The sequence below is a fragment of the Pan troglodytes genome, chromosome 8 (assembly GCF_028858775.2).
Source record: "Pan troglodytes isolate AG18354 chromosome 8, NHGRI_mPanTro3-v2.0_pri, whole genome shotgun sequence".
Lineage (NCBI taxonomy): Eukaryota > Metazoa > Chordata > Mammalia > Primates > Hominidae > Pan > Pan troglodytes.
The window spans coordinates 114,211,211-114,235,909 of NC_072406.2; the positions used below are offsets into that span (position 1 = coordinate 114,211,211).

Sequence of the window (24,699 nt, forward strand, 5' to 3'; positions counted from 1 at the left end):
CAGATACCCCCAGAGCCCCAGTACCCACCCTGGAAGCTCAAGAGTCCCCACCCCCTCCTCATACCCGAATTTAAAACCCCAACTCCTGACACCCTCAGCTCCTGGAATCCTTCCTACTGAAGAACACCAGAGCATCAAAGCCTTTAGCCCATATCCATTACATTCTAGAAGTCACTCTACTCCCCTAGCTCCCTAGCCCATCTCCCCAAAATTTTAGGGGACTCCTCAACTTCTGTCCACATGTAAGAAAGGGAGCATATCAAAAACATGAGGGAGGGCAGTGTGTGCATGTGCAAGGGTATGTATTCTGGATCTGCAAACACTCCAGTCTGCATGTCTATCAGTTTGAGTGTGTGTGCTGGATGGTCTGTGAGCCCCAAGCTGTCTGTCCTGAATATCCGTATGTCCTCATGGGTGTCTCTGTCCCTTTATGCCCTAGCTTCCTATGGCTGAGTCTGTGTGATCACACCCATGCAAGTGCCTGACAAGAACTCTCTCACCAGTAAAAGCAGTTAGCCCATGCTGGCAGAGTACATGAGGAAAACTGTCTTTGCTTCTACGCCTGCTAGTGAGCTCAGGCTTGGACAGGGGTCAGGGGTGAGTGGTGGGGCAGCCCAGAAGAGAGAAGAAAGCCGAGATGCTTACAGGTACCTGGCTGGAGAGGGCGAAGGTGCTAGCTGGGCTCTTCTTCTTGCTGTTGCTGTTGTTGGTGTTGCCACCACCAGAGCTCATGGTGCTGCCCCCTGACATCTTCCGTTTCCGCCGTTTGCTGGGCTGCTGACGTGTGGGCTCCGCTGTGCCGGTAAACGGAGACTCAGATGGGAGAGGGCCCCAGGTCCCCTATTCTCCACTGTGGCTCCCAAGGAGCATGAGCCTGCCCTGATCCCAATTTTGTAGACCCGGGAACAAGGAAGGGGCGGGGAAAACTTCAAAAGGAAATAAAGATACAGCTTTGGGAAGCGGTGTGAGATCCTGGTAAGAGCAGGTGCAAGGCACTCACCAGGGGGTGCTACCATGCGCTGCCACTTCTGGAAAAGGCAGGTCTTGAGGCAGTCGCGGGGGCTGAGGCTATAGGTCTTGTGGCGTGACATGAGCTCTTGCATGGGCTCGAGTATCACACAGAGCTAGGGGTAGATAAGGAGGTGGCTTGTCAGGGGACAGACATGGAGCCGAGACTAAATGGACTGGGGCAGAAACCGGGTGGTCGGAGACTCACTCGGAGGTAGTTGAGAGTGGAATTGGACAGCCCACACCGAGTGATGTTTTTGGAGAGCTGATCCAACATCTGGGGGTCTTGGGCCTAGAGTGGGAGAAAAGACAAGAAAGAACACTGACACCTGGGTTGCCTCTGCTCACCTGCCCTATCATCTGAGCATTGTGACACTCCTGAGAGAGGATAGTCTCTTATTAAACCTGCTGTTCAGATGAAGAAACCCTAACCCTCTGTCTAAGTAGTCAGTCGGGAAATGGCAGACCTTGTTCCACCCTTCAACCGCCTGCCTTCACTCTTGCATCCTGGGTCCTGCCCACGACTCACATGCATGGCAAGGATGCTGCGGGGGATGAGCTCTCGGTGCTGCCGGATGCTGAAGTGCCACGTCTTTATCCGCATCATGTCGTCAAACATGAACTCCAGGTACAACCGGCCCTCCACACACACCTGGGGACAGGCTTGTCAGAACCCTGCCCCCTCCCCACATACCATACCTGAAGGTATGTCTATTACAGTCTCCCATTTGCTTACAACTCTCCCATTGCATACACTTTTGTCACCTGCACATTAAATCTGGGTGCATAAATGTCACAGCACCCCCCACCCATATACCTGGCCCTTACACACAGACACACAGACACACAGTAGAAAAGCTTAACAGATCCTTGTCCTCTCCCCATGTGGCTAGTGATACACCCACCTGCTCTAAGCTATATGAGGGCAGACTCTTGTTCACTCGTGTAGCCTTGGGGCCCAGAAAACTATCCCATACAAACACAATACATGTTTGCTGACGGTTGCAACATGCCTACCCGCCCTTCTTATTTTGCCACTTCACATTATGGCTCCCTGGGGAACAGCTGTGAGTATACACTGGGAGAGAGGATGGGAATCAAACCCAGGTGCCATGGTGTTCCACATCCAGCTGGGTTGCTGACCTGGGTGAACATGGGCTTGCCATGCTGGGTCACCATGCTGCCCTGGTCACAGTCGAGGGACACAAAGTTGCTGTGGAATGCCTCCTTGGGGTGCTTAAGAACATAGTACAGCTCCGTAGCACCCCCCTCAAAGATGCTGCGGAAGTAGCGTGGGATCAGGGTCCGGCCAATGGCTGTAGAGATGGGACAAACTCTTCAGGACAAAGGGACCGCAAAAGGGGCCAGGCAGATGCCTCCCCTACCAATCTAGATATCCCCTGGCACTCCCAGACCCACTTCTAGACCTTAGAACGACATAGGAGGTATACACCCTCATAGCAAGACCCCAGAGGCCACTTACTATATCTCTTTGGTCCATCCTCCAGGCAGAAAGTGATGGTCAACATGGCATCATCCTCAAAGAACTCAGTCGTGAATGCATCCCACCAGAGATTGTCACACTCCTAGGGAGCATGGTAACGGGTGTTCATGTGTCATAAGATATCCCACAGGGTGCCCAGATGGCCCTCCTGCTCCCAGCCCCTTTTCCCTTGGCCATACCTCTGTCCAGTTCTGAAGCCGTTTGTTAAGCTCAAATATTCTGTAGTCAGTTTGGTTGCCATATGGTGTGTGCCTCCTGGAGGAAGTGAAGGAGAGAGGTCAGTAGGAGCGGAGCCTGCCCCCTCCACCCCCTACCTCGGCCTTCACCCAGTGGAAAGCACCTTCTTCCCCACTGGACTCCACTTACCCAATCCCTGGCTCCAGGTATGTAGGCGGATACATGGGAGTTGGGCTGTGTAAAGGAAGAGGCTATGAGAATGGGGGTTGAAGACAGGAATTATTGGGGGCAGGGGGCTACTCCCTCCCCTTTCCAGGCAGGATCCCACCTGGAGAAGGGTTAGGAAGTGGCCAAGAGACTCACTTACCCCACATCCCTATCCAGCATGGTGCCGGGATGGAAGGGGGGAAAGGCGTTGCCGTTCGGGGGCTCCTTCGGCGAGTACAGCTTGAATGACTTTGAGGAACAACCTAGACAAGAAAGAAAGGAGTCATAGCTGGGCGCGGTGGCTCACATCTAGCACTTTGGGAGTCCAAGGCAAGAAGATTGATTGAGCACAGGAGGTCGAGGCTGCAGGGACCAGCCTAGGCAACATAGCGAGACCTCGTCTCTAAAAATAATTGAAAAGTTGGCCGGGTGTGGTGGTGCATGCCTGTGGTTCCAGCTACTTGGGAGGCTGAGGCAGGAGGATCACTTGAGCCTGGGAGGTCAACACTGAAGTGAGCGGAGATCATACCACTGCACTCCAGCCTGGACAACAGAGTGAGACCCTGTCTCAAAAAGAAAAAGGAGTCCCCTGACCCCCTCTTGGGAGCTGTCCGATAATCCTGCTAGACTGTGTGGATAGGGATGGTCTTATGGAGCTCCCTGGCCTGATTATAAGAGAGTGGTGGACTAGGGGAGGGGGCTACTCTAGGGAGCACCTGTCTCTCCTTCTAATTCTGGCTCCAATCTTATTTCATTAAGAAACAAGAGTAGTCCACCCTAATCCCAGCGCATACCCAAGATCCCATTTCTTCATTTGGCTGAGTCCTAGATGACAGAAGAGGAATTGAAGCTGGGAAGAATGATCACAGAATAAATAAATATCCAATCATTAGAATCTAATATTGATAAACCCCCTTTTAATCTACATACTTTCACTCAATCATCAAAACAACCTTATGAGGTAGCAGGGCTGACCATAACATTCCCATTTTACAGATGAGGCAACTGAGGGCTCAAAGGAACTTGCCAAGATCATAAAGCTAGTAACTGTCAAAGCTAGGACTTGAGCTTGGATCTTCTGATTCCCACATCCTATACTCTTTCTACCATCTGACCCCTCTATTGCCCTCTAGAGACCAAAGTGGGGGAGGAAAAGGGAGGATTTTCAAACTCTGCCCTTCCTCCACCCTCAGGGTCTCAGGAGGGCAAGGGATGGAAAGATAAATGGGGGTGGGTGCCTGTTGGGTGTGGCCTACCAGATAACCAGTTGGGCCTTCTGCCTCCCCACTAACGGCCACTCCCTTATCAGCCCAGCCCCCACCCCCGCCCCCAAGGGTAGACAGTATTGTCTCCAAACCAGAAACCCAAAGCCTCAACCCCTTTTCTCTTCTGAGACTTGGGAGTCGGGGAAGCAGGCAGATGAGCCTCCTTTGCATCCCGCTCTACCTACAATTGAGAAGTAGGTGGTCTGGGAAGAAGCCTATGTTCCTCAGTCTAGGGGCAAGTGGTCACTAGACAGGGGTCTCACTAGTGTGTATCTGTGATGTGCACATGTCCTCTCTCTCACCTCACCTAACAGCAAACAGTTCCTGGAATACTGTTTTCTGACTGGAAATAGTGTTAAATTCATAGTTGGGTATGAGCCAGGTACCCCTGCAACTCTGTTTCCCCTTCTCACCAGAAAGGAGGGGAAACTGAGGCACAGGCGCAAAAGTTCATCTGACTCCAATCACATTTGCTTCCTTGGGTCCCTAAAACTCGACTGCATTTGGAAGGGTAGCTAGATTGGCTGTATCTAGATCTCCTCCCCAACTTAGATACAAAACCTATTTTGTTCCTTTGGGGGGAAGAGACAAAAGAAGACCCTGTGCCAACATGTGTCATTTAATTCTCTCCCCAGAGCCCTGTCCTCACAATGCAGGCAAAAGGAGGGTCCCAGACTGCACAGTCTCTGAAGGTGCCAAGTCAGAGCCTGTGTGTGCCTGCACACACGTGTGCCTCATCCTGCCTAGCAGGCTTTCACCCTCAGCTCGCCCTAACATGCCTATCAAAGGCTGGAACCCAGCAGCCCCAGGCAGATTCAGATGCCCGCAACAGGCCCTCACCCCATGCACGAGCTCTCACGGGCCACATCCATATGCTCCAAGAACAGCACACACAGCCTTCACATGCCAGTCTGGACTGAGCCTGTGTCTCCAGAAAGACAGTCCCCACCCAGCCACCAAGTCTCCCCACTCCACAGACAGGCAGACTAAGGCCACACAGGAAGCCCAAGCTCACACAGCCCACCAGAGGCCAGGCCTGGGCAATAAACCCAAGAGTAGATTCTCAGACCTGGCGAGGCCATCCTTTCTCCCATAGCTTAACCACCCCTGCCTCCTCAGTTTCCGGGCCACTTGAAATGTGTTAGCTCAAGAACCTGAAGAGACAGGAGGCAGGACGTCTGGGTTTCTCTCCAATTTTGTAAAAAAAAAAAAACAAACTCTCAGAGCCTCCATTTCTCTCTCTAGAGAATGAACAGGCATTGTCTAGGCCTGGGTAAATAGCTCTGAGGAGCTAGAGCCCAAAGCTCTGGGCCTCTATTTACACCTCCAGTGAATGGACACAAACTCAGCATCTCTCCAGAGCCACAACTCCCAGTGGCTCCAGCACAAGGGCTTGGGAGTGAGTAGAGAAGGGGAGGGACATCACCCAGACCATCTGTCCCTGTTGCTGCCTGTCCCCAGCAGCAGGAGTAGAGGCAGCAAGGTGGGGGGACGGAGGAGATGTGTCATCCAGCCCTGGAATCAGCCATAGCCCCCCTCCCACCTCTAGCAAATTGGAAGCCTTTAGGAAGGGGGAGAGAAGAGCCCAGAACTAGTAAAGTTTTCTCAGGGTGGAAGCTGCATCCCAGGGCTGAGGTGGGCACCTCCAGCTGGGTATTGCCATGGTAACCAGGCTGACTCGAGGGCAGGCCTCCTCCCTTTAGGGACTGGCCACAGGTCAGCAGGCCTGAGCGCCCCGGCGGCTCTGGGCTGGGGCACCTCTCCCCCAGCCCGCAGATCAGGCCCGGGCCGGGCTGAGGGCCTTCCGCCCACCCCCAACAGGCTTGCAGGGTGCCCAGACTTACCTGGGAGAACCGAGGGGGCCAGAAGAGGTACGGGGAGTGACTGCAAGCCCAGAGGAGTCCTGGCAGGGGTGAGGGCTGACGGGGGGACAACTTCAGCAGCTCATGTCCCGAGTGGGACGGGCAGGCCCGACTGGGAGCTCCAGTCCGCCGGCCGCACAAAGACTCGCACGCACAGCCTCGGCCCGCCCCGCGGCGGCCGCAGTCCCGGGGGAAAGTTACAATGGCCACTGGGCCGGGGGCCGGGGGCCAGGGGGCCGGCCTGGGGGGCGGGGGGCCGCGGGGAGTCCGGAGCCTTCTTTGTTTGCAAGGTTTCCCTCAACAATGGCTGCTCCGCTCTTTCCTCTCTCCTCCTCCTCCTCCTCGGCTCTCCCCGCCGCCGCCTCTCGCTGCCTCTGCCTCCGAGCAGCCCGCCCGCCCTCCCCAGGCCACCGGGCCCCTCTGCTGGGGGCACCAGGAGAGGCAGGACCCGGCACTCACACTCACTCACACTCGCACACTCAGACACACACGCAGCGCCCGCCGGCTGCCTGCCTTTCTCCCTTTCTCTCCCTGCCTCCCTCCCTCCCCGCTCGCTCTCTTGGAGCCTCTCTCAGAATGAGGCCCCAGGGCGGGCGGAGGGTGGAGCTGCCCCCACCAGCCCCGCCCCCTCCCTGAGAGGAAAGAGGAAGAGCAAGGGAGGGAGGGAAGCTGGGACGGAGGGACTGCTGAGAAAAACAAAAGAGAGACAGAGACTGGGAGAGACAGGGGACGGATCAGATTGGGCCAGGAGAGACCTGGATGGAGGAGAGGCCTGTGGGGGCCAGGAACGAAATGCAGCCCGCCTCCCCCGAGCCCCAGGCACGGTGCTCAGGAGTGAGCAGGTGGGCCAAAGCCACTGGCAGAGATGGAGGAGGGCGGGCTCCTCTCTGCAGACTCCAAGATCTTCAAAGCACCTCCCAAACCTCCCCCAAATCTTTCTCGCCCCTGTGATCGCTCAGGTTGAAGGCTGGCCCGGACTGCCAGCCTGGGCTCCCCTGGTGAAATCCTGGAGCAGCTGGGGGGAGAGGCTCCAGGGGGTTATTTTTGACAGACACACATTCTGACATCAGACTGTAAACACTGATTGGAGGAAGGGGGACACTCCAGGCTTCCCTGCCCCCAACCCAGCTAAATTCCAAGCCTTGACTTAGATCCCCCTTAACAGGAAGCCCCCTTCCCCACCACCACTGAAGACAAGTGGGTGCCAGGGAAAGAGGCATTGTCAGAGCTAGGGAAAGCCAACTTGGCCATCCAAGGGTCCCCAGAAGGAGCTTAGTTTGCTGCTGAATCCTCCCCACCACCCCAGAAAAAAAAACGTGTGGTTAGTGGATAGGACCTGTTCTCCCATCCAGCAGGGCATCCCAAGGGAGCAGATATTTCTATTTTTTTCCCTAAGGTAATTTTGTTGTAGCAGGAGGGAATATTTCTAAAACTTGGGTAGTGGGCCAGACCTTACTCGTGGACAAATAGGAAAAGGAAAATACATAGTACACACACACACACACACACACACACACACAAACACACACACACACACGGGAAGGGGGAGCACGAACCTTCTATTTCCTTCTTTGCAATTTGAGTGTCTGTTTCTCTACTTCCTGTCTCCTACCCCCAACTATATTCACACATAACTCCAAGGACAGGATTTCTTATGACATACTCACTAGTTAACTGTGCAGTAATATTGCACCTGGCTCTGTGAACATCTTCCACATAAATAACACATCTCACTTTCACATAAATCACTACCTGATACACATTTCAACCTGTGATATATCTTTTTTCCAAGACGGAGTCTCGCTCTGTTGCTTAGGCTGGAGTGCAGTGGCGCGATCTCGGCTCACTGCAACCTCCAGCTCCTGGGTTCAAGCGATTCTCCTGCCTCAGCCTCCTGAGTAGCTGAGATTACAGGTGCATGCCACCACACCCAGCTAATTTTTATATTTTTAGTAGAGACAGGTTTCACTATGTTGGCCAGGCTGGTCTCGAACGCCTGACCTCAGGTGATCCACCCACCTTGGCCTCCCAAAGTGCTAGTATTACAGATGTGAGCCACCGCATCTGGCCATCAACCTGTGATATATCTCAAATCCTAAATATACCCAAATCCTGGATATATACACACACACACAGTCTAAGTCATACACACTGGGACCTATGACACGCATCCTGACCTCAATACACACACCAAAACTGTGTTATAACCCCTAAACCTGTGACAGCCTATCACATACACACCCCGATCATTTATTATGCAAGGACTTAACCTATAAATCACCCTCTCTGAAGCCTGCGTACCATTCCTCATCACAGCCTGGCCATAGAATAAACCCCAGCTTTCACAAACATACTGAAATCTATAACATTCAGCCAGACCCTGCAACATACAGCCTATCACCAGGACTTAAGACACTCCCACTGACTCCCAAATTTACAGCTTAACTCTGGGGTAGTCCCACTTCTCCCCCACTGCCTTTAAACTTTCCAAAGTGCATTCACAGGCAGTACCTCAAGAGATCCTCATAGCACATAGGGCCAAATATCCTAACAGTGAGATCCTAACAGAATCCACTGAGACAGGATGACCAGGGTGGGCTGGGGGGTGGGGGGGTTGAACCCTGCACTTCTAAACCCACCAGATACAAGCCAAGCCCTGCAGCCATTCCTACTCCCTTCCCCCTCCAGGCCTCAAATCACTGTCCTCATGGGGAGGGGGAAATGTGCTCTGGCTTTTGCCTCCAGCCCAGAGCTCAGAACCCCACACCCACCCTGTCTCCTCAGACAGGAGGGACTACAAGGGCCCTCCAGTCTCGCTGTGGGGTGGAGGGGCCCCTAAATGCCAAGATGTATCAAGACTGGCAAACCATTCAAAACAGGCCTTCTAGTTCTCCTTCTCCAGCAAGTCTGCTCCTTTCTCTGCTCTGACCAGATTTACCCAGTTGCACAGGGGCAGAACAGGTCCAGCTAAAAAGAGCAAGTCTGAGTTAGAAGGCCTTAGAATTGGTGGTGAGGTGGAGGGAGCAGCAAATAATGACAAAGATGATGAGGGAAAGTACTCCTCCTGGAGGTGGGGACTCAAAGGACAGCAGCCAGCCCCAGCCCACAGGATGAGGTACCAACACTGCCCCCTGCCCGGGCCCCTGGGGCTCCCTGACCCAGGCCTCCAGTGTGCCTGCCCCCCTTCCTTTGTCTGTGCCCGGCCTCCCGTTGGCCTGGCGCTCTGCCATCCTCCTCTCCTGGCTCCCAGCCGCCACCACTGCTGCCTCCTCCCCTCCCCCTACTCCTCCCTGCCTTAACCCTTCTGAGCCACATGCTGCCCCAGACAGGCCCTGGCCCCCTCAGCATCTTGCTCAGGGTGATGCCCCTTAGTCAGAGGCTCTCCCTGCTCCCAGCCATTCCAGCCCCAGAAGCTGGTCCTCACCCCAGGAGCACTATGGGAGCTGGGCATGTGTATGTGTGTATCTTGTGGTGCTTCTGCGTGTGCATATGTGTGGGTCTGTGTGCGCTCTGGCTTCCCTCAGTCACATGTGTGGGGCATGTGCTGTCTCTGCCGGGCTGGGGGAGGAGGAGGAGCCCGGAGACAGCAGAACACAAAGGAGAGACTCAGACAGGCAGGCAGGCGGCAGGCGGCCTGCCAGGGCGCCTCAGCCCTCACCCCAGGGCTGCTCAAGGTGGGGGAAATCTTCGGGCCTGGACTGCTACATGCTGCCATGCCTTCCTTGTGTTCAAGCATGTGCTCCCCCATCCAAGCAAGCCGCAAGCCAGGTCCCCTCTCTAACCTCAACTGCTACTATTCCCCACCTCCAGTCTACTCTGAAGCCCTCCCCATGTGGTTCTCCTTGAAGTCTAACCTCCATCCACCCTCTTTGGCATCAATCTATAAGACTTCTTCATGATCTGGAAAAATACTCCCCACTCTTCCCTATCTTTTGCCCTCTCTCCCTCAGTCAGACCACCAGACACAAAAGGAACATGCCTTCTGGGGCATTGACTGAAGTTGTCTTCCCACCCACCACCCACAAACCCCTGGGCTTGGGCCCTCTTCCTGTTCCCATGCTGCTCCCAGAGACTAAGAAGAAGAGATTTTCTCTCTCCTCCCACTTGACCCAGGCACCCTGCCCCAACTTCAGGGCCAACCTCCCATCCACCTCCAGCCTGACAACCCCTCCATACATACATACCCGCTTACCCACTATTTGTAGGAACTAAGAATCACAATTTAAGACTCATCCCTCTAGCTTGTTCAGATCCTTAGTTTAACTGCTCTGCTCATGTGTGGTGATGGAGGGTCAGGGCCCTGGGGTGGGCTAAGAACATGATGGATCTGAAAGGGGTACCCAGCATGGGTCAATTATAAAGGAGAAAATCCACAACATAAACATGTACACCAAGCTGGTAGAAGGAGGGACGACGGGGCCAGGCAGGATTCCAGCTTGGCAAGCTCTTCCCTCTCCTCTCCCCAACCCTCTGCAGCAGGAGCCAGTGGTTCCCATACTCGGATATTCTAGGATTCTTAGGTTCTCTTATTCCTCGATCTGGGACCCATGCCCCTTAAACATCAGCCTCAGCAGGCACCTGAAGTGTGTGCCCAGCCCAGCTTGGCCTGGGTCACATGATTTTCAAGGAAGCTTCCGCACTGGCAGCTTCCCTTGGGGATTTGTGGGGGAGTGGTGGGTGTCCAGCTGTGAAGTATGTAGCCAAAGCGGGCTACATTCAGGGACACTGACTTCCAGGAGAAAGCTGACTCCAGTCTGGGGCAGGAGGGCCAATTCCAGGACCCAGAGTCCCGGGGATGGAGACAGACAGTGTGCCGTGAGGCCCTCTGTAGACTACCTCTCCAGTCGCATGGCTTCTCTCTTTCCTCCTGGAAGTGAGGTAGACGCCCCCCGCCCCCCTCCCCACCCGCCCCCCAGGAAAAAAACTCAGACCTAGGCTATCCCTGGCAAGAGCTGATATGTTTTGGGGAGGCAGGGATCTGAGCCTGGGTCCTCTCTCAAGTTCTCAGTTTTGGGTCAAGTATTGCTCCCCCAGCTTACCTCTCCACAAATCACTCTATTTCCTAGCCTGCCCTCCCACTAGGGCGGAGATGCCAGACCCAAGGGTCCAATTATCTGGCACCTCTTAGGAGTACCTCCGGTGCCTCAGGAGGGCCAACCTTCCCTGGCAACAGGCAGGAAAAGTTGAAGGTGGGGGGCAAGATGGGCCGCAATCAATACCTCCCTGCAAACAGGGTCCTCAGAAACAGCATGGGGGGTATGTCACAGGATAGGTAAGAGGCAATGGGCAGCAGGGAAGGGGGGGCAGCCCAAACCAGCCAATCACAACTCTATGGTGACCTGAGGGGGGGGGGTCAAAAGTCCAGAGTCACTTCTGATTGGCTAACAACCTGGAATTCTGAGAATTTCAGCCCCCCCCAAACCTCTCCCCAATTAGCTTACCCCCAAAAAAACATACACATCAGCCACCCCCAGCGTCTCCTCCCCGTGTTTCTGGGCTGCTGCGCATTTACACAGTTGGGGAAAACGCTACCCGCCAGCCTGAGGCCCCGCGTAGCCCTTCCAGCCCCCGGCTTCCCCCATGCCATCGACGCCCCCCACACAAGTTCTCGCCAAACACGGGGTGAGGGGTCCGCAGGGACGGTTGGGCAGGAAGGGGCCGAGTGGCCGCACGCCCCACTCACCAGGACAGGCACAGCCCACTGACATCTTCACATCGCCCGCCTCTGGGGGCCCAGCCGAGTCACGGTGCCCGCCCCTCGCGGGGACAGGCCGGGCATGAGCCGCCGCCGCCGCCCGCGGCCCCCGCTGCGCTCGCCGCCGGCCCGGCCCGGCCTCGGCCCGGTGCGGGCGGCCCCTGGCTGCGGCGAGGGGCCTGTCAGGCGCGGAGCAGACAGGAAGGAAGCCAGGCAGGAAGGCGAGCGGCCTCTGCGTGTGTGCGCGCGGGTGTGAGTCCGCGGAGTGTGTGTCCGTGTGTGCGCGTGTGCGTGTGCGTGTCTGTGCGCTCCCGCCGCCCTCCCCGCCGCCGCCGTCGCCGAGCGCCCCCCTCTCCGCCCTCGCGCTCGCGCTCCCTCGCGCCGGCGCCGGCTCCCCAGCCCAAGCCGGGCAGGGCCGGGCTTTATTAATATGCTAATTGTCCTGCTAGTGGGAGGGGAGAGCCGTGTCAAAGTGACCCGGGAGAGCGCGCAGCAAGCGACGACGTGCGTGCGCCGCGCGGCGGGCGGGCGGCGAGGGGCTGGGAGCGCTCGGGGAACGGCATGCATGTGACGCAGCTTTTAAAAAAGGAGACGGAGGCAGAGACCCCAGAGAGGGAGGGCGAAGGGGAGGGCTTGGAGGCGCAGCCGCGCGCTCGGTGTCCGTCCTCCGGGTGCCGCCGGGTGGGGAGTCTGGCTGAGCCGGAGCGGGAGCCGCGGCTGGGGGAGGCGGAGCCGGGGTGGGCAGTGTGGTGTATCTCTCTCCACCCTGGGCCGCGCTCTGGGAGGGAAAAGGGACTGCAGACCCCCTGTCCGTGCTCCCTGCTGAGACGCCAGCCTTCTTCTGGAGGCCCCTTGTTTCGCGTCCCTACCCTAGGCTGGATGGGTAAAGAAGCATTCTCTTAATTCTTGTAGCAACCCCTCAACTCACCCCTTCCCTAAATTAACCACTCCTCCTTTGCCTGCGAAACCAGTTGGGACTAGAACTAAAAGGGTTAATTAAGTGGGGTCCCCGCCCTCCTCCGCCTAAGGGCTTGGGATCTGTGTTTTGCTGGGGGGAGGGGGCTGCGGAATGACCACCAGATTGGATTACGGAGGGGCGATAGAAGGCCATCCTTCCTTCTTGCAGACTGACGCATCAGTCAAGACACTCTCTTCCCTTCCCCCCTTTCTCCAGCCTTGGTGCCTTCACCTCCGTACCAACCGCCCAACCCCACCGCCTCCGACCCCCCTGCCTGGAAGCTGCTGTCCTTTGAGGGCTTCGGAGATGAGAACAGGAAACAGGCCCCTCCAGTGCCCCCTAACCCAGAGAGGCAGAGGCTGTGGGCCGTGGGGGGTTGGATGGGAGATGATGTGGATGGTCAATGTAAGGAACACTCCTTCCCCTGGGAGGAGCCTCCCAACCTTCAGTCACACTTCAAGGACTCCCCAACCCAGCCCTAGGAGGGGAGGGGCTCCATCTACATCCCTTCCCAAAAGCTCAGCTTTAGCTGCCTCATAAACAGGAAATACCTATTAGCCAGGAGGAGGGAAGGGAGGGGAGCCGCCTGGAGTAGAGAGTTGACCCCCTCCCTCCTGGGGTCCCCAGCTGCTAGCTTTTCTTTCTTAAGTTTCAGTATGGGCTCCAGGGATAGACGATGGAGACTTGGACTAGTGTCTCCTCCCTAGGGCGTCTGGCCCTGACTGGGTAGGGGGTTCTCCTCTTTGTTACTTAGAGGGGTGTTGGTTGAGAAGGCTGTTTGGTTCCCTCACTCTGGCTCAGAGTCTGCACAGCTGGCTTGACTGGCTGGGGGAGGGTTACAAATGCGGAGGCTTAAAGTGTTTATGAGACCTCTTCTCTCCACCTTAGGTTTTTGCTGAGGGAGCATGAAATGATGGAACGGTGCAGAGTCCAGGGATTGAAAAGAAGGCCTGCCTAGGGATGGAGACCCTCCCCACCATGTGCTTAGGATGGGGGATAGGGGAGCTTGTACACTGTGGAGTCTCCCACCCCCAGGTTTCCCCATCTCCACCCCCACCAGGAGCAGAGAGGACCTGACTGAAGCCATCCACACTCACATAAGTATTTCCTTGGCAGCATCCCCTGCCTGAGTGCACCCCCTCCCTGCATTCTCCCAGACAAAGGTCAGCACTAGAGGGAGTAGAGAGAACATAAGGCAACAGAACACTGGCCCGAAATTGTGGATACCTAGGTTTGAACGCAAGATTCGCTCCTCATTACCTGAGTGATTTGAGACAACTGACCACCCCACCTGGGACACTAGCTTTATCCTCTGTAACCTATGGCTTGGTGAGTATCAAACTAGACAATGTACACCCAGTCACGTAGCCCAGTGTCAGCCAGGCAGTCCTGTAAATACGTGTTCTTTCTGCCCTTTTTTTTTTTTTTTTTTTTTTTAAGATTATCCAATTCCAAGAGAGGAGGGGGCTGGATTGGCAGGACTATTTGAGATGGTTTGGAGGAGGGGGAATACCTACCTTGACCTCCTTCTCTCTTTTCTGTCCATGAATTTGCCTTCCTCCAATCCTGTGACCACTTACGCCTAAGGCCACTCATTCCAAACAACTAGCTTGGTCAGATTCCATGCTGACCAACACAATGGTGATCATCTGGGTGGACAGGGGGACTACAACCCACCCTATAAAGGTCTTTGCCTCCTGTGAATCTGAGATTTCCCTCTCCTAGATTACACATGTGGAAGGTAGAAGCTTAGGAAGGAAGAAAAAACTGCCTTACTTGAGCATGCACTAATGCCAGGCACTGCCCTAGGCCTTTTACACCTGCTGACTCATTTACCTTTCATGAGGACCTTTGGAAGAAGGTGCTATTACCTCCATTGAACAAGTAGGAAAACTGAAGTTCAGAGATGATAATAAATTTGAACTTGCCTGTAAAACACTGTTCTCCCTCTTCTTCACCTACTAGTTAATGCTTCCTTAACACCTTAGTTCTAGCTTCACCTTCTCTGGGAAGATTACCCTTCCCACTCCCACTGACACTATAGCCCAGTTACCGGTAAGGAAACACCATCTCAGTACTGTTGAATGGGTGGTTAAAATAAGTGATTGGGGCTCCTACAGGAACTCCATTTAGGCAAGTTAGTTAACTTTGCCAAGGTAACAGAGCTAACAAGCACTTGACCCATTGCTCCACTCCTTGCCTTACTTCTAGTGTGGATCAGACCTGGGGAGGGAGAAGAGAACATCTTTGGAGCATCTCTGGGAATTGTGGTATAGGCAAAAATGGGAAGAGAGGTCACAGACACCTGGCAGACAGAAGGGATGTGGTAGGAAGGGGGTGGAGTCTATGTGGAGGGAGGGTCTTTAACTTAATGACAATGTCCTGGAGGACTGGAGGCTTAGCTGATTTGTATGGATGGGTGTAAGTGCCCAGTATTCTCTCTCTCTCCCTCTGTATGTGTGTGGCAAAATTCACATAACATAAAATTAACCTTTTTTTTTTTAGACGGAGTCTCGCGCTGTCGCCCAAGCTGGAGTGCAGTGGTGCAATCTCAGCTCACTGCAACCTCCGCCTCCCCAGTTCAAGCAATTCTCCCTACGCCTCAGCCTCCTGAGTAGCTGGGATTACAGGCACCTGCCACCACGCCTGGCTAATTTTTGTATTTTTTTTAGTAGAGACAGGGTTTCTCCATGTTGGTCAGGCTGGTCTGGATCTCCCAACCTCAGGTGATCCGCCCACCTTGGCCTCCCAAAATGCTGGGATTGTAGGCGTGAGCCACCACGCCCAGCCTTTTTTTTTTTTTTTTTTTTTTTGAGATGGAGTTTCGCTCTTGTTGCCCAGGCTGGAGTGCAATGGCGCAATCTCAGCTCACTGCAACCTCCGCCTCCCGGTTTCAAGTGATTCTCCTGCCTCAGCCTGCCGAGTAGCTGGGATTATAGGCATGCACCACCATGCCTGGCTAAAAATTAACCATTTTTAAATGATCAATTCAGAGGCATTCTAGCTTTTTATTTTTAAATTTTATTCTTTTTTTTTTTTTAGACAGAGTCTCGCTCTTGTCGCCCAGACTGGATTGCAGTGGCACAATCTCAGTTCACTGCAACCTCCGCCTCCCAGGTTCAAGCGATTCTCCTGCCTCAGTCTCCTGAGTAGCTGGGATTACAGGCACCACCACCACACCTGGCTAATTTTTGTGTTTTTAGTAGAGATGGGGTTTCGCCATGTTTGTCAGGCTGGTCTCGAACTCCTGACCTTGTGATCTGCCTGCCTTGGCCTCCCAAAGTGCTGGGATTACAGACGTGAGCCACCGCGCCCGGCCTTCTTTCTTTTCTTTTTTGTTGAGACAGTCTCACTCTGTTGCCCAGGCTGGAGTGCAGTGGTGCAATCTCAGCTCACTTTAACCTCCGCCTCCCGGATTCAAGTGATTCTCTTGCCTCAGCCTCCGGAGTAGCTGGGATTACAGGCGCGCACCACCACACTTGGCTAATTTTGTATTTTTAGTAGAGATGGGGTTTCACCATGTTGGCCTCCAAGTGATTCACCCGCCTTGGCCTCCCAAAGTGTTGGGATTACAGGCGTGAGCCACTGTGCCTGGCCATTTTTTTTTTTTTTTTTTTTTTTGAGACAGAATCTTGCTCTGTCACCCAGGCTGGAGTGCAGTGATATGGTCATAGGTAACTGCAGCCTCAAACTTCTGGGCTTAAGCAGTTCTCCTGCCTCAGCCTCCCAAGTAGCTAGGACTATAGGTACACACCACTGTGTCCAACTAACTTTTTTATTTTTTGTAGAGACAGGTTTCTTGCTGTTAGCCAGGCTGGTATTGAACTTCTGGCTGGCCTCAAGTGATCCTCCTGCCTTGACCTTCCAATGTGCTGGGATTACAGACATGAGCCACTGCCTGACCCTGGCCCTTGTTTTTTGTTTTTTATTTTATAGTCTTGCTGTGTTGCCCAGGCTGGACTCGGACTCCTGGGCTCAAGCAGTCCTCTTGCCTCAGCCTTCTGAATGTCTGGGACTACAGGCCCGTACCACACCAAGCCTCTAGTATTATTTATTTATTTATTTTTTTTTGAGACAGAATCTCGCTCTGTCACCAGGCTGAATGCAGTGGCTTGATCTCAGCTCACTGCAACCTCTGCCTCCCCAGTTCAAGCGATTCTCCTGCCTCAGCCTCCCAAGTAGCTGGCACTACAGGTGTGTGCCACCACACCCAGTTAATTTTTTTTTTTTTTTTTTTGAGACAGAGTCTTGCTCTGTCACCAGGCTGGAGTGCAGTGGCACTATCTCAACTCACTGCAACCTCCGCCTCCTGGGTTGAAGCAATTCCCCTGCCTCAGCCTCCTGAGTAGCTGGGATTATAGGCATGAGCCACCGCACCTGGCCAAATCTTTTGTATTTTAGTAGAGACGGGGTTTCACCATGATGGCCAGGATGATCTCGATCTCTTGACCTCACGATCCGCCTGCCTCAGCCTCCCAAAGTGCTGGGATTACAAGGGTGAGCCACCGTGCCCAGCCACTTTTAGTATTTTTCAATACTAGTCATTAGTGCAAGATGGACTCTGGACACAGGCAGGAGGTACTGAGAAGAGATTAAGATTAGGAAAGGGGAAGGGAAGAGGAGCCTTACAAAAAGGCAGACAGCAGAAGCAACTGGCTAGACTCATTCCAATAGAGGTAAGCCCCCTGTTTGTCCCAACTCCTAGAACCGCTCCCATCCAACTCCCTCTGCTGACCTTGGCCTTCTATATTTTCTCTTATATTTCTCTCACCCTTGAAATTCCTTCAACTAGTTATTGGCATCACTCTGTCTTTCTTTCTTTCTTTTCTTTTTTTTTTTTTAGACAGAGTTTCGCTCTTGTTGCCCAGGCTGGAGTGCAGTGGCACAATCTCGGCTCACTGCAACCTCTGCCTCCCGGGTTCAAGCAATTCTCCTGCCTCAGCCTCCCAAGTAGCTGGGACTACAGGCATGCACCACCATGCCTGGCTAATATTTTGTATTTAGTAGAGTAGGGGTTTCACCATGTTGGTCAGGCTCATCTCGAATTCCTGACCTCAGGTGATCCACCCGCCTTGGCCTCCCAAAGTGCTGGGATTACAGGTGTGAGCCACCGCTCCCGGCCTGGCATCACTCTGTCTTTCAAGGATGAATCTTGACCTGGATGCTATGGCTCACACATGTAATCCTAGAAACTCAGGAGGCTGAAGAGGGAGGATCACTTGAGCCCAAGAGTTTGAGACAGCAGTGAACTGAGATTCCACTATTGTACTTTAGCTTGAATGACAGAGTGAGACTCTGACTCAAAAGAAAAAAAAAAGGATGAATCTTTCTCCAAACAGACAGCAGATGATATATGTCTTATGGACGGCCAAACCTCCAGCATCTAACAGAGTACCTGGAACCTAGTTTGTGAACTATAACTTTTTTTTTTTTTTTTTTTGAGATGGAGTCTTGCTCTGTTGCCCAGGTTGGAGTGCGGTGGTGCGATCTCAGCTCAGTGCAACCTCTGCCTCCCGGGTTCAAGCGATTCTCCTGCCTCAGCCTCCCACATAGCTGGGATTACAAGCATCCACCACCATGCCCAGCTAATTTTTATATTTTTAGAAGAGACAGGGTTTCATCATGTTGGCTAGGCTGGTCTTGAACTCCTGACCTCAGGTGATCCGCCTGCCTCGGCCTCCCAAAATGCTAGGATTACAGGTGTAAGACATCACACCCAGCCGCAGCCGTGAACTGTAACTTTTGTTGAATGATTACAGCAATTTTTATAGATCGTCCCTTGCCCTGACACATGACTCCTCCCCTCTTGTCCATTTGCTATCATCATCACCATCATTATTTACAAACATCAGTCGTTTTTCTGCCAAAGCAGTTTCTCAAAGTATGTAAGAAATTCCCAGGAAACTTGTTAACCATGGAGAAGGCACCATCCTTGGATGAACTAAATCATATTTCTGGAGAACCAAGGAATATGGTTTTTTATTCTATATATATATATATAGATATAAATTTAAAAAAAATTGAGACAGAGGTCAGGCATGGTGGCTCAAGCCTATAATCCCAGCACTTTGGGAGGCTGAGGTGGGCAGATCACCTGAGGTCAGGAGTTCAAGATCAGCCTGGCCAACATGGTGAAACCTTGTCTCTACTAAAAATACAAAAATTAGGCAGGTATGGGGGCACAAGCCTGTAATCCCAGCTACTCAGGAGGCTGAGGTAGGAGAATCGCTTGAACCTGGGAGGCAGAGGTTCAGTGGGCTGAGACCACGCCACTGCACTCCAGCCTGGGCAGCAGAGTGAGACTCCGTCTCAAAAAAGTAAATAAAATAAAATACATTGTGATAGAGTCTTGCTCTGTCTCAAGGTTGAAGTGCAGTGGCGCAATCTCAGCTGGAGTTCAGTTGCACGATCTTGGCTCACCGCAACATCCACCTGCTGGGTTCAAGTGATCCTCTCATCTCAGCCTCCCGAGTAGCTGGGATTACAGGCAAGTGCCACCACACCCGGCTAATTTTTTGTATTTTTAGTAGAGACGGCGTTTCACTGTGTTAGTCAGGGTAGTCTTGATCTCCTGACCTTGTGATCCGCCTGCCTCAGCCTCCCAAAGTGCTGGGATTACAGGCGAGAGTCACCACGCCCGGCCTGCCCAGCTGATTTTTTTTGTATTTTAGTAGAGACGGGGTTTCACCATGTTGCCCAAGCTGGTCATGAACTCCTGAGCTCAGGCAATCCGCCCATCTCGGCCTCCCAAAGTGCTGGGATTACAGGCGTGAGCCACCGAGCCCAGCCTATTTTTTAAATTTTTTCTAGAGACAGGGGTTTCGCTATGTGTCCCAGAGTGGTCTTGAACTCCTGGGCTCAAGCGATCCTCCCATCTTGGCCTCCTAAAGTATTGGGATTACAGGTGTGAGCTGCCGCACCTAGCTGGTTTAAGATTTCTCACAAGGTTGCAGTCAAATGGCCAGCCAGGATGTAGTCATCTTAAGGCTTGACTGGTGTTGGAGAATCTGCTTCCAAGCTCACTGTCATGGTTGTTGGCCAGCCTCAGTTCTTCACTGGTTTTTGGTCAGAAGCTGTTGCTGCCTTTTTTTTTTTTTTTTTTTTTTTTTTTTTGAGACAGAGTCTTGCTCTGTCACAAGGTTGGAATGCAGTGGTGCGATCTCAGCTCACTGCAACCTCCGACTCCCTGGTTCAAGCGATTCTGCTGCCTCAGCCTCCCAAGTGTCTGGGATTACAGGCACGTGCCACCACGCCCAGCTAATTTTTGTATTTTTAGTAGAGACGGGGTTTCGCCATGTTGGCCAGAATGGTCTCCATCTCCTGACCTCCCACATTTGATCTGCCCACCTCAGCCTCCCAAAGTGCTGGGATTACAGGCATGAGCCACCGCACCCCGCCCCTCTAAAAGCTTCCATTTTTTTGCCATGTGGGCCTCTCCATAGTACTGCTTATAACATGGCACTTTGATTTCCCCAGAGCAAGAGATCCAAAAGAGGGAGAAAGAGAGAGCAAGAGAGACAGAGAGAGACAGAAAATAGGAGCCCCTAAGCCCACAGCTGCAGTCTTTTTTTTTTTTCTTTTTTTTTTAAGAGTCTTGCTGTGTCGCCCAGGCTGGAGTGCAGTGGTGCAATCTCGGCTCACTGCAAGCTCTGCCTCCTGGGTTCACCTGCCATTCTCCTGCCTCAGCCTCCTGAGTAGCTGGCACTACAGGCACCCACCACCATGCCGGGCTAATTTTTTGTATTTTTGGTAGAGACGGGGTTTCACCATGTTAGCCAGGATGGTCTCGATCTCCTGACCTCGTGATCCGCCCGCCTCGGCCTCCCAAAGTGCTGGGATTACAGGCCTGAGCCACCATGCCTGGCCAGTGGCAGTCTTTTTATAACCTAATCTTAGACATGGCATATCATCTGGGAGGCACTTCTGTCGTATGCTATTGGTCACAATCCTGGTACAGTCTAGGAGGAAACCCACAGATGAGTGTGAATAACAGGAGGCTGATTATTGGGAGCCATCTTGAGGGTTTCTCTCTCTCTCTCACACTCTTTTTTTCCTGACACTATCCACCTAGAGATTGAGGGTTTCTGAACATAACAGGTCTCTGCAAGTCTGGAAATGCAATTTAGGCAGTGTATCAGAGTATCAGAGTTCATCAGATTCAGGACACTGATTCACACAAATCAAATTAACACGAAACCTTATCTTGGTATGACTTCCCCCCTTTTCTGGGACTCTTTAGCTAAATTGGTCTTTCTTTTGAACACAACAAATTTGTTCCATTTCAGAGTCAATTCCCTGGCTGATTCTCTTTTTTTTTTTTTTTTTTTTTTTTTTGAGAGACAGTCTGGCTCAACTGCACAGGCTGGAGTGCAGTGGCACAATCTGGGCTCACTGCAGTCTCTGCCTCCCAGGTTGAGGCAATTTTTGTGCCTCAGCCTCCCAAGTAGCTGGGACTGCAGGCGTGCACCACCACACCTGGGGAATTTTTGTATTTTTTTTGAGACGGAGTCTCGCTCTGTCACCCAGGCTGGAGTTCAGTGGCGCAGTCTCGGCTCACTGCAAGCTCCGCCTCCTGGGTTCACACCGTTCTCCCGCCTCAGCCTTCCAAGTAGCTGGGACTACAGGCGCCCCCCACGACCCCTGGCTAATTTTTTATATTTTTAGTAGAGACGGGGTTTCACCATGTTAGCCAGGATGGTCTTGATCTCCTGACTTCGTGATCTGCCCGCCTCGGCCTCCCAAAGTGCTGGGATTACAGGCATGAGCCACCGCGCCCAGCCAGATTTTTGTATTTTTAGTAGAGACAAGAGTTTCACCATATTGGCCTGGCTGATTCTTTTACCACAGAATATTCTTTGAATGCCTAGGTAGGTCTTCCTTGTGATTCAGGTCTTCAAATGTTTCCTCCTCAGAGGCTACACAATATAAAATTATTCCCTCTTATCTTTTACACTTTCCATCCCATTATTTTCTGACAGCACATATGGCTCTCTGAAATTGTTTTAATTCTTTGTTTACATGAAGATTGTTTCCCGAGGAGAATATAAGCTCCATTCTGTTAAGGGGAGTTTTTTGTTTTGTTTTTGGTCCATTTTGTCATTGCTGTAGTGCCTGGCTTATGGAAGGCACTCAACAAATAAGCGATTATGCTGGTTTAATTCACATAGAAATATACATCACATGAACTGGAGATTTTTCTCTCACTTGATCAATATACTTTCTTCCCATAGAAAATTATTATTATTATTTTTGAGACAGAGTTTCACTCTTGTTGCCCAGGCTAGAGTGCAATGGCACGATCTTGGTTCACTGCAACCTCTGCCTCCTGAGTTCAAGCGATTCTCCTGCCTTAGCCTCCCGAGTAGCTGGGATTACAGGCATGTGCCACCACACCCGGCTAATTTTGTATTTTTAGTAGAGAGGGGGTTTCTCCATGTGGTCTAGCTGGTCTTGAACTCCTGACCTCAGGTGATCCACCTGCCTCAGCCTCCCAAAGTGCTGGGATTACAGGTGTAAGCCACTGTGCCTGGCCCTATTATTATTATTATTTTCAGACAAAGTCTCACGGTGTTACCCAGGCTGGAGTGCAGTTGCACAATCTTGGCTCACTGCAACCTCCGCCTTTGGGGTTCAAGTGATTCTCCTGCCTTAGCCTCCCGAGTAGCTGGGACTATAGGTACATGCCACCATGCCCAGCTAGTTTTTGTATTTTTAGTAAAGAGGAGGTTTTGCCATGTTTGTCAGGCTTGTCTTGAACTCTTGACCTCAAGCAATGCACATGCCTGGGGCTCCCAAAGTGCTGGGATTACAGGCGTGCACCACCATGCCTGACCTCCACAGAAAATTATAAGTCAGTTATTATAATCAGATGAGTCTTTGGCGAGCATGGAGTCAGAAAAGGACAAACGATTGGAGGTTCCCAGTTTTTGGTGGCCTATGGCTCTAAGGTTTTCCTTCATGGTCATTAGGAATGCACTTAAGGACTAGTAGTCACAACACCCCTGTTCAGGTGGCACTGAAGACCCAGAGATATATTACCTTTTTTGAGTAGATTTTATGGAGACACCAGACTTAGATGAATAGATTGTTTCTTCAGATGCTGAATAAAGCAAAAAAGTGGCAAAACGTTCCGCTTTCTTTTATATTAGTCTTCCTCTCGAAGCCTTATCACCATAAACCAGTAGCATTTTATTTTTTTTAATTTTTATTTACTTATTTATTTTGAGATGGAGTCTCGCCCCATCGCCCAGGCTGGAGTGCAGCAGCGTGATCTTGGCTCACTGCAACCTCTGCCTCCCGGGTTCAAGCGATTCTCCCTGCCTCAGCCTCCTGAGTAGCTGGGATTACAGGTAGGCGCCACCACGCTTGGCTAATTTTTGTATTTTTAGTAGAGACAGGGTTTTGCCATGTTGGCCAGGCTGGTCTTGAACTCCTGACCTCGGTGATCCGCCTGCCTCGGCCTCCCAAAGTGTTGTAATTACAGGCGTGAGCCACTGTGCCCAGCCTTAGAGCATCTTTTAGAGTATGCATCTTCCACACAGGAAACACTATGCCATCTGTATTAATCTTGCTGGCTGCTCATAGGCAACTTTATTTCAAACTTTATTGTTGCTCCTCATATGACTATTTTATACAGAAAACTGTGAACAAGACTCAGTTTCCAAATTAGTGGCTTTTAAAGCCTTTTTGAGAAGACAAAGTTAATTCACCTGAAACAACTAATTAAGAAACAATTAGGCTGGGCGCTGTGGCTCATGCCTGTAATCCCAGCACTTTGGGAGGCCAAGATGGGCAGATCACGAGATCAGGAAATCGAGACCATCCTGGCTAACATGGTGAAACCCCATCTCTACTAAATATACAAAAAAAATTAGCCAGGCGTGGTGGCAGGTGCCTGTAGTCCCAGCTGCTGGGGAGGCTGAGGCAGGAAAATGGCATGAACCCGGGAGGCAGAGCTTGCAGTGAGCCGAGATCGCGCCACTGCACTCCAGCCTGGGTAACAGAGCAAGAATCCTTCTCAAAAAAAAAAAAAAAACTAAACAGGGCTGGGCGCAGTGGCCCACGCCCGTAATCCCAGAACTTTGGGAGGCTGAGGCAGGCAGATCACCTGAGGTCAGGAGTTTGAGACCAGCCAGACCAACATGGAGAAACCCCCTCTCTACTAAAAATACAAAATTAGCTGGGCGTGGTGGCACATGCCTGTAACCCCAGCTACTCAGGAGGCTGAGGCACAAGAATCACTTGAACCTGGGAGGTGGAGGTTGCGGTGAGCCGAGATTGCGCCATTGCACTCCAACCTGGGTGACAAGAGTGAAACTCCATCTCACACACAAAAAACAAAACAAAACAAAAGAAACAATTAAACAGCCAGGCACACTGGCTGACACCTGTAATCCCAACACATTGGGAGGCCAAGGCAGGAGGATCTTCTGAGGCTAAGAGTTGGAGAACAGCCTGGGCAAGATGTGAGACCCCCCCAGAACGCCCAAAAAATTAGCTGGGCATGGCCAGGTGTGGTGGCTCACCCCTGTAATCCCAGAACTTTGGGAGGCCGAGGCAGGCAAATCACGAGGTCAAGAGATCGAGACCATCCTGGCCAACATGGTGAAACCCTGTCTCTACTAAAAATACAAAAACAAATTAGCTGGGTGTGGTGGTGGGCACCTGTAGTCCCACCTACTCGGGAGGCTGAGGCAAGAGAATCACTTGAACCTGGGAGGTGGAGGTTGCAGTGAGCCAAGATCGTGCCACTGCACTCCAGCCTGGTGACAGAGTGACACTCCATCTCAAAAAAAAAACAAAAAAAATTAGCTGGGCATGGCAGTGTGTACCTGTAGTACCCAGCTACTCTGGAGGCTGAGGCAGATGGATCCTTTGAGCTTGAGAGATCACAGTGAGCTATGCTATGATCTGCCACGGCACTCTTGCTCACCGCACTCCACACTGCAGCCCTGGGTGACAGAGTAAAACCCTATTGTCTAACAAAAAAAAAAAAAAAGAAAGAACATCTAAGAAAAGGTCCT

At 52.3% G+C, this 24,699-nt stretch overlaps 1 protein-coding gene across 9 annotated transcripts in view; it reads right to left on the bottom strand.

Annotated features, from left to right (window-relative positions):
* The window catches only part of LDB1 (LIM domain binding 1), a 33,130-nt gene extending 21,292 nt beyond the window's left edge, over window positions 1–11,838 (bottom strand). For 4 of the 9 annotated variants that reach the window (XR_010146694.1, XR_010146693.1, XR_010146692.1 and 1 more), the window contains exons 1-10: window positions 11,707–11,838; window positions 3,057–3,159; window positions 2,879–2,923; window positions 2,692–2,767; window positions 2,492–2,594; window positions 2,152–2,324; window positions 1,538–1,660; window positions 1,217–1,300; window positions 1,001–1,124; window positions 646–794 (exon numbers count right to left, since the gene is read on the bottom strand). Coding sequence is in view for 5 of the 9 variants with exons in the window: in XM_016919189.4 (XP_016774678.1) it covers window positions 646–794; window positions 1,001–1,124; window positions 1,217–1,300; window positions 1,538–1,660; window positions 2,152–2,324; window positions 2,492–2,594; window positions 2,692–2,767; window positions 2,879–2,923; window positions 3,057–3,159; window positions 11,707–11,731 (1,005 nt within the window). In the remaining 4 variants the exon portion in view is untranslated. Of the gene's footprint in view, window positions 1–645; window positions 795–1,000; window positions 1,125–1,216; window positions 1,301–1,537; window positions 1,661–2,151; window positions 2,325–2,491; window positions 2,595–2,691; window positions 2,768–2,878; window positions 2,924–3,056; window positions 3,160–3,690; window positions 5,956–6,005; window positions 10,650–11,706 lie in introns of those variants that run through there. The other 5 variants (XR_008537471.2, XM_016919190.3, XM_063781105.1 and 2 more) reach the window with 4 other exon arrangements.
* Window positions 11,839–24,699: the final 12,861 nt, after the last annotated feature.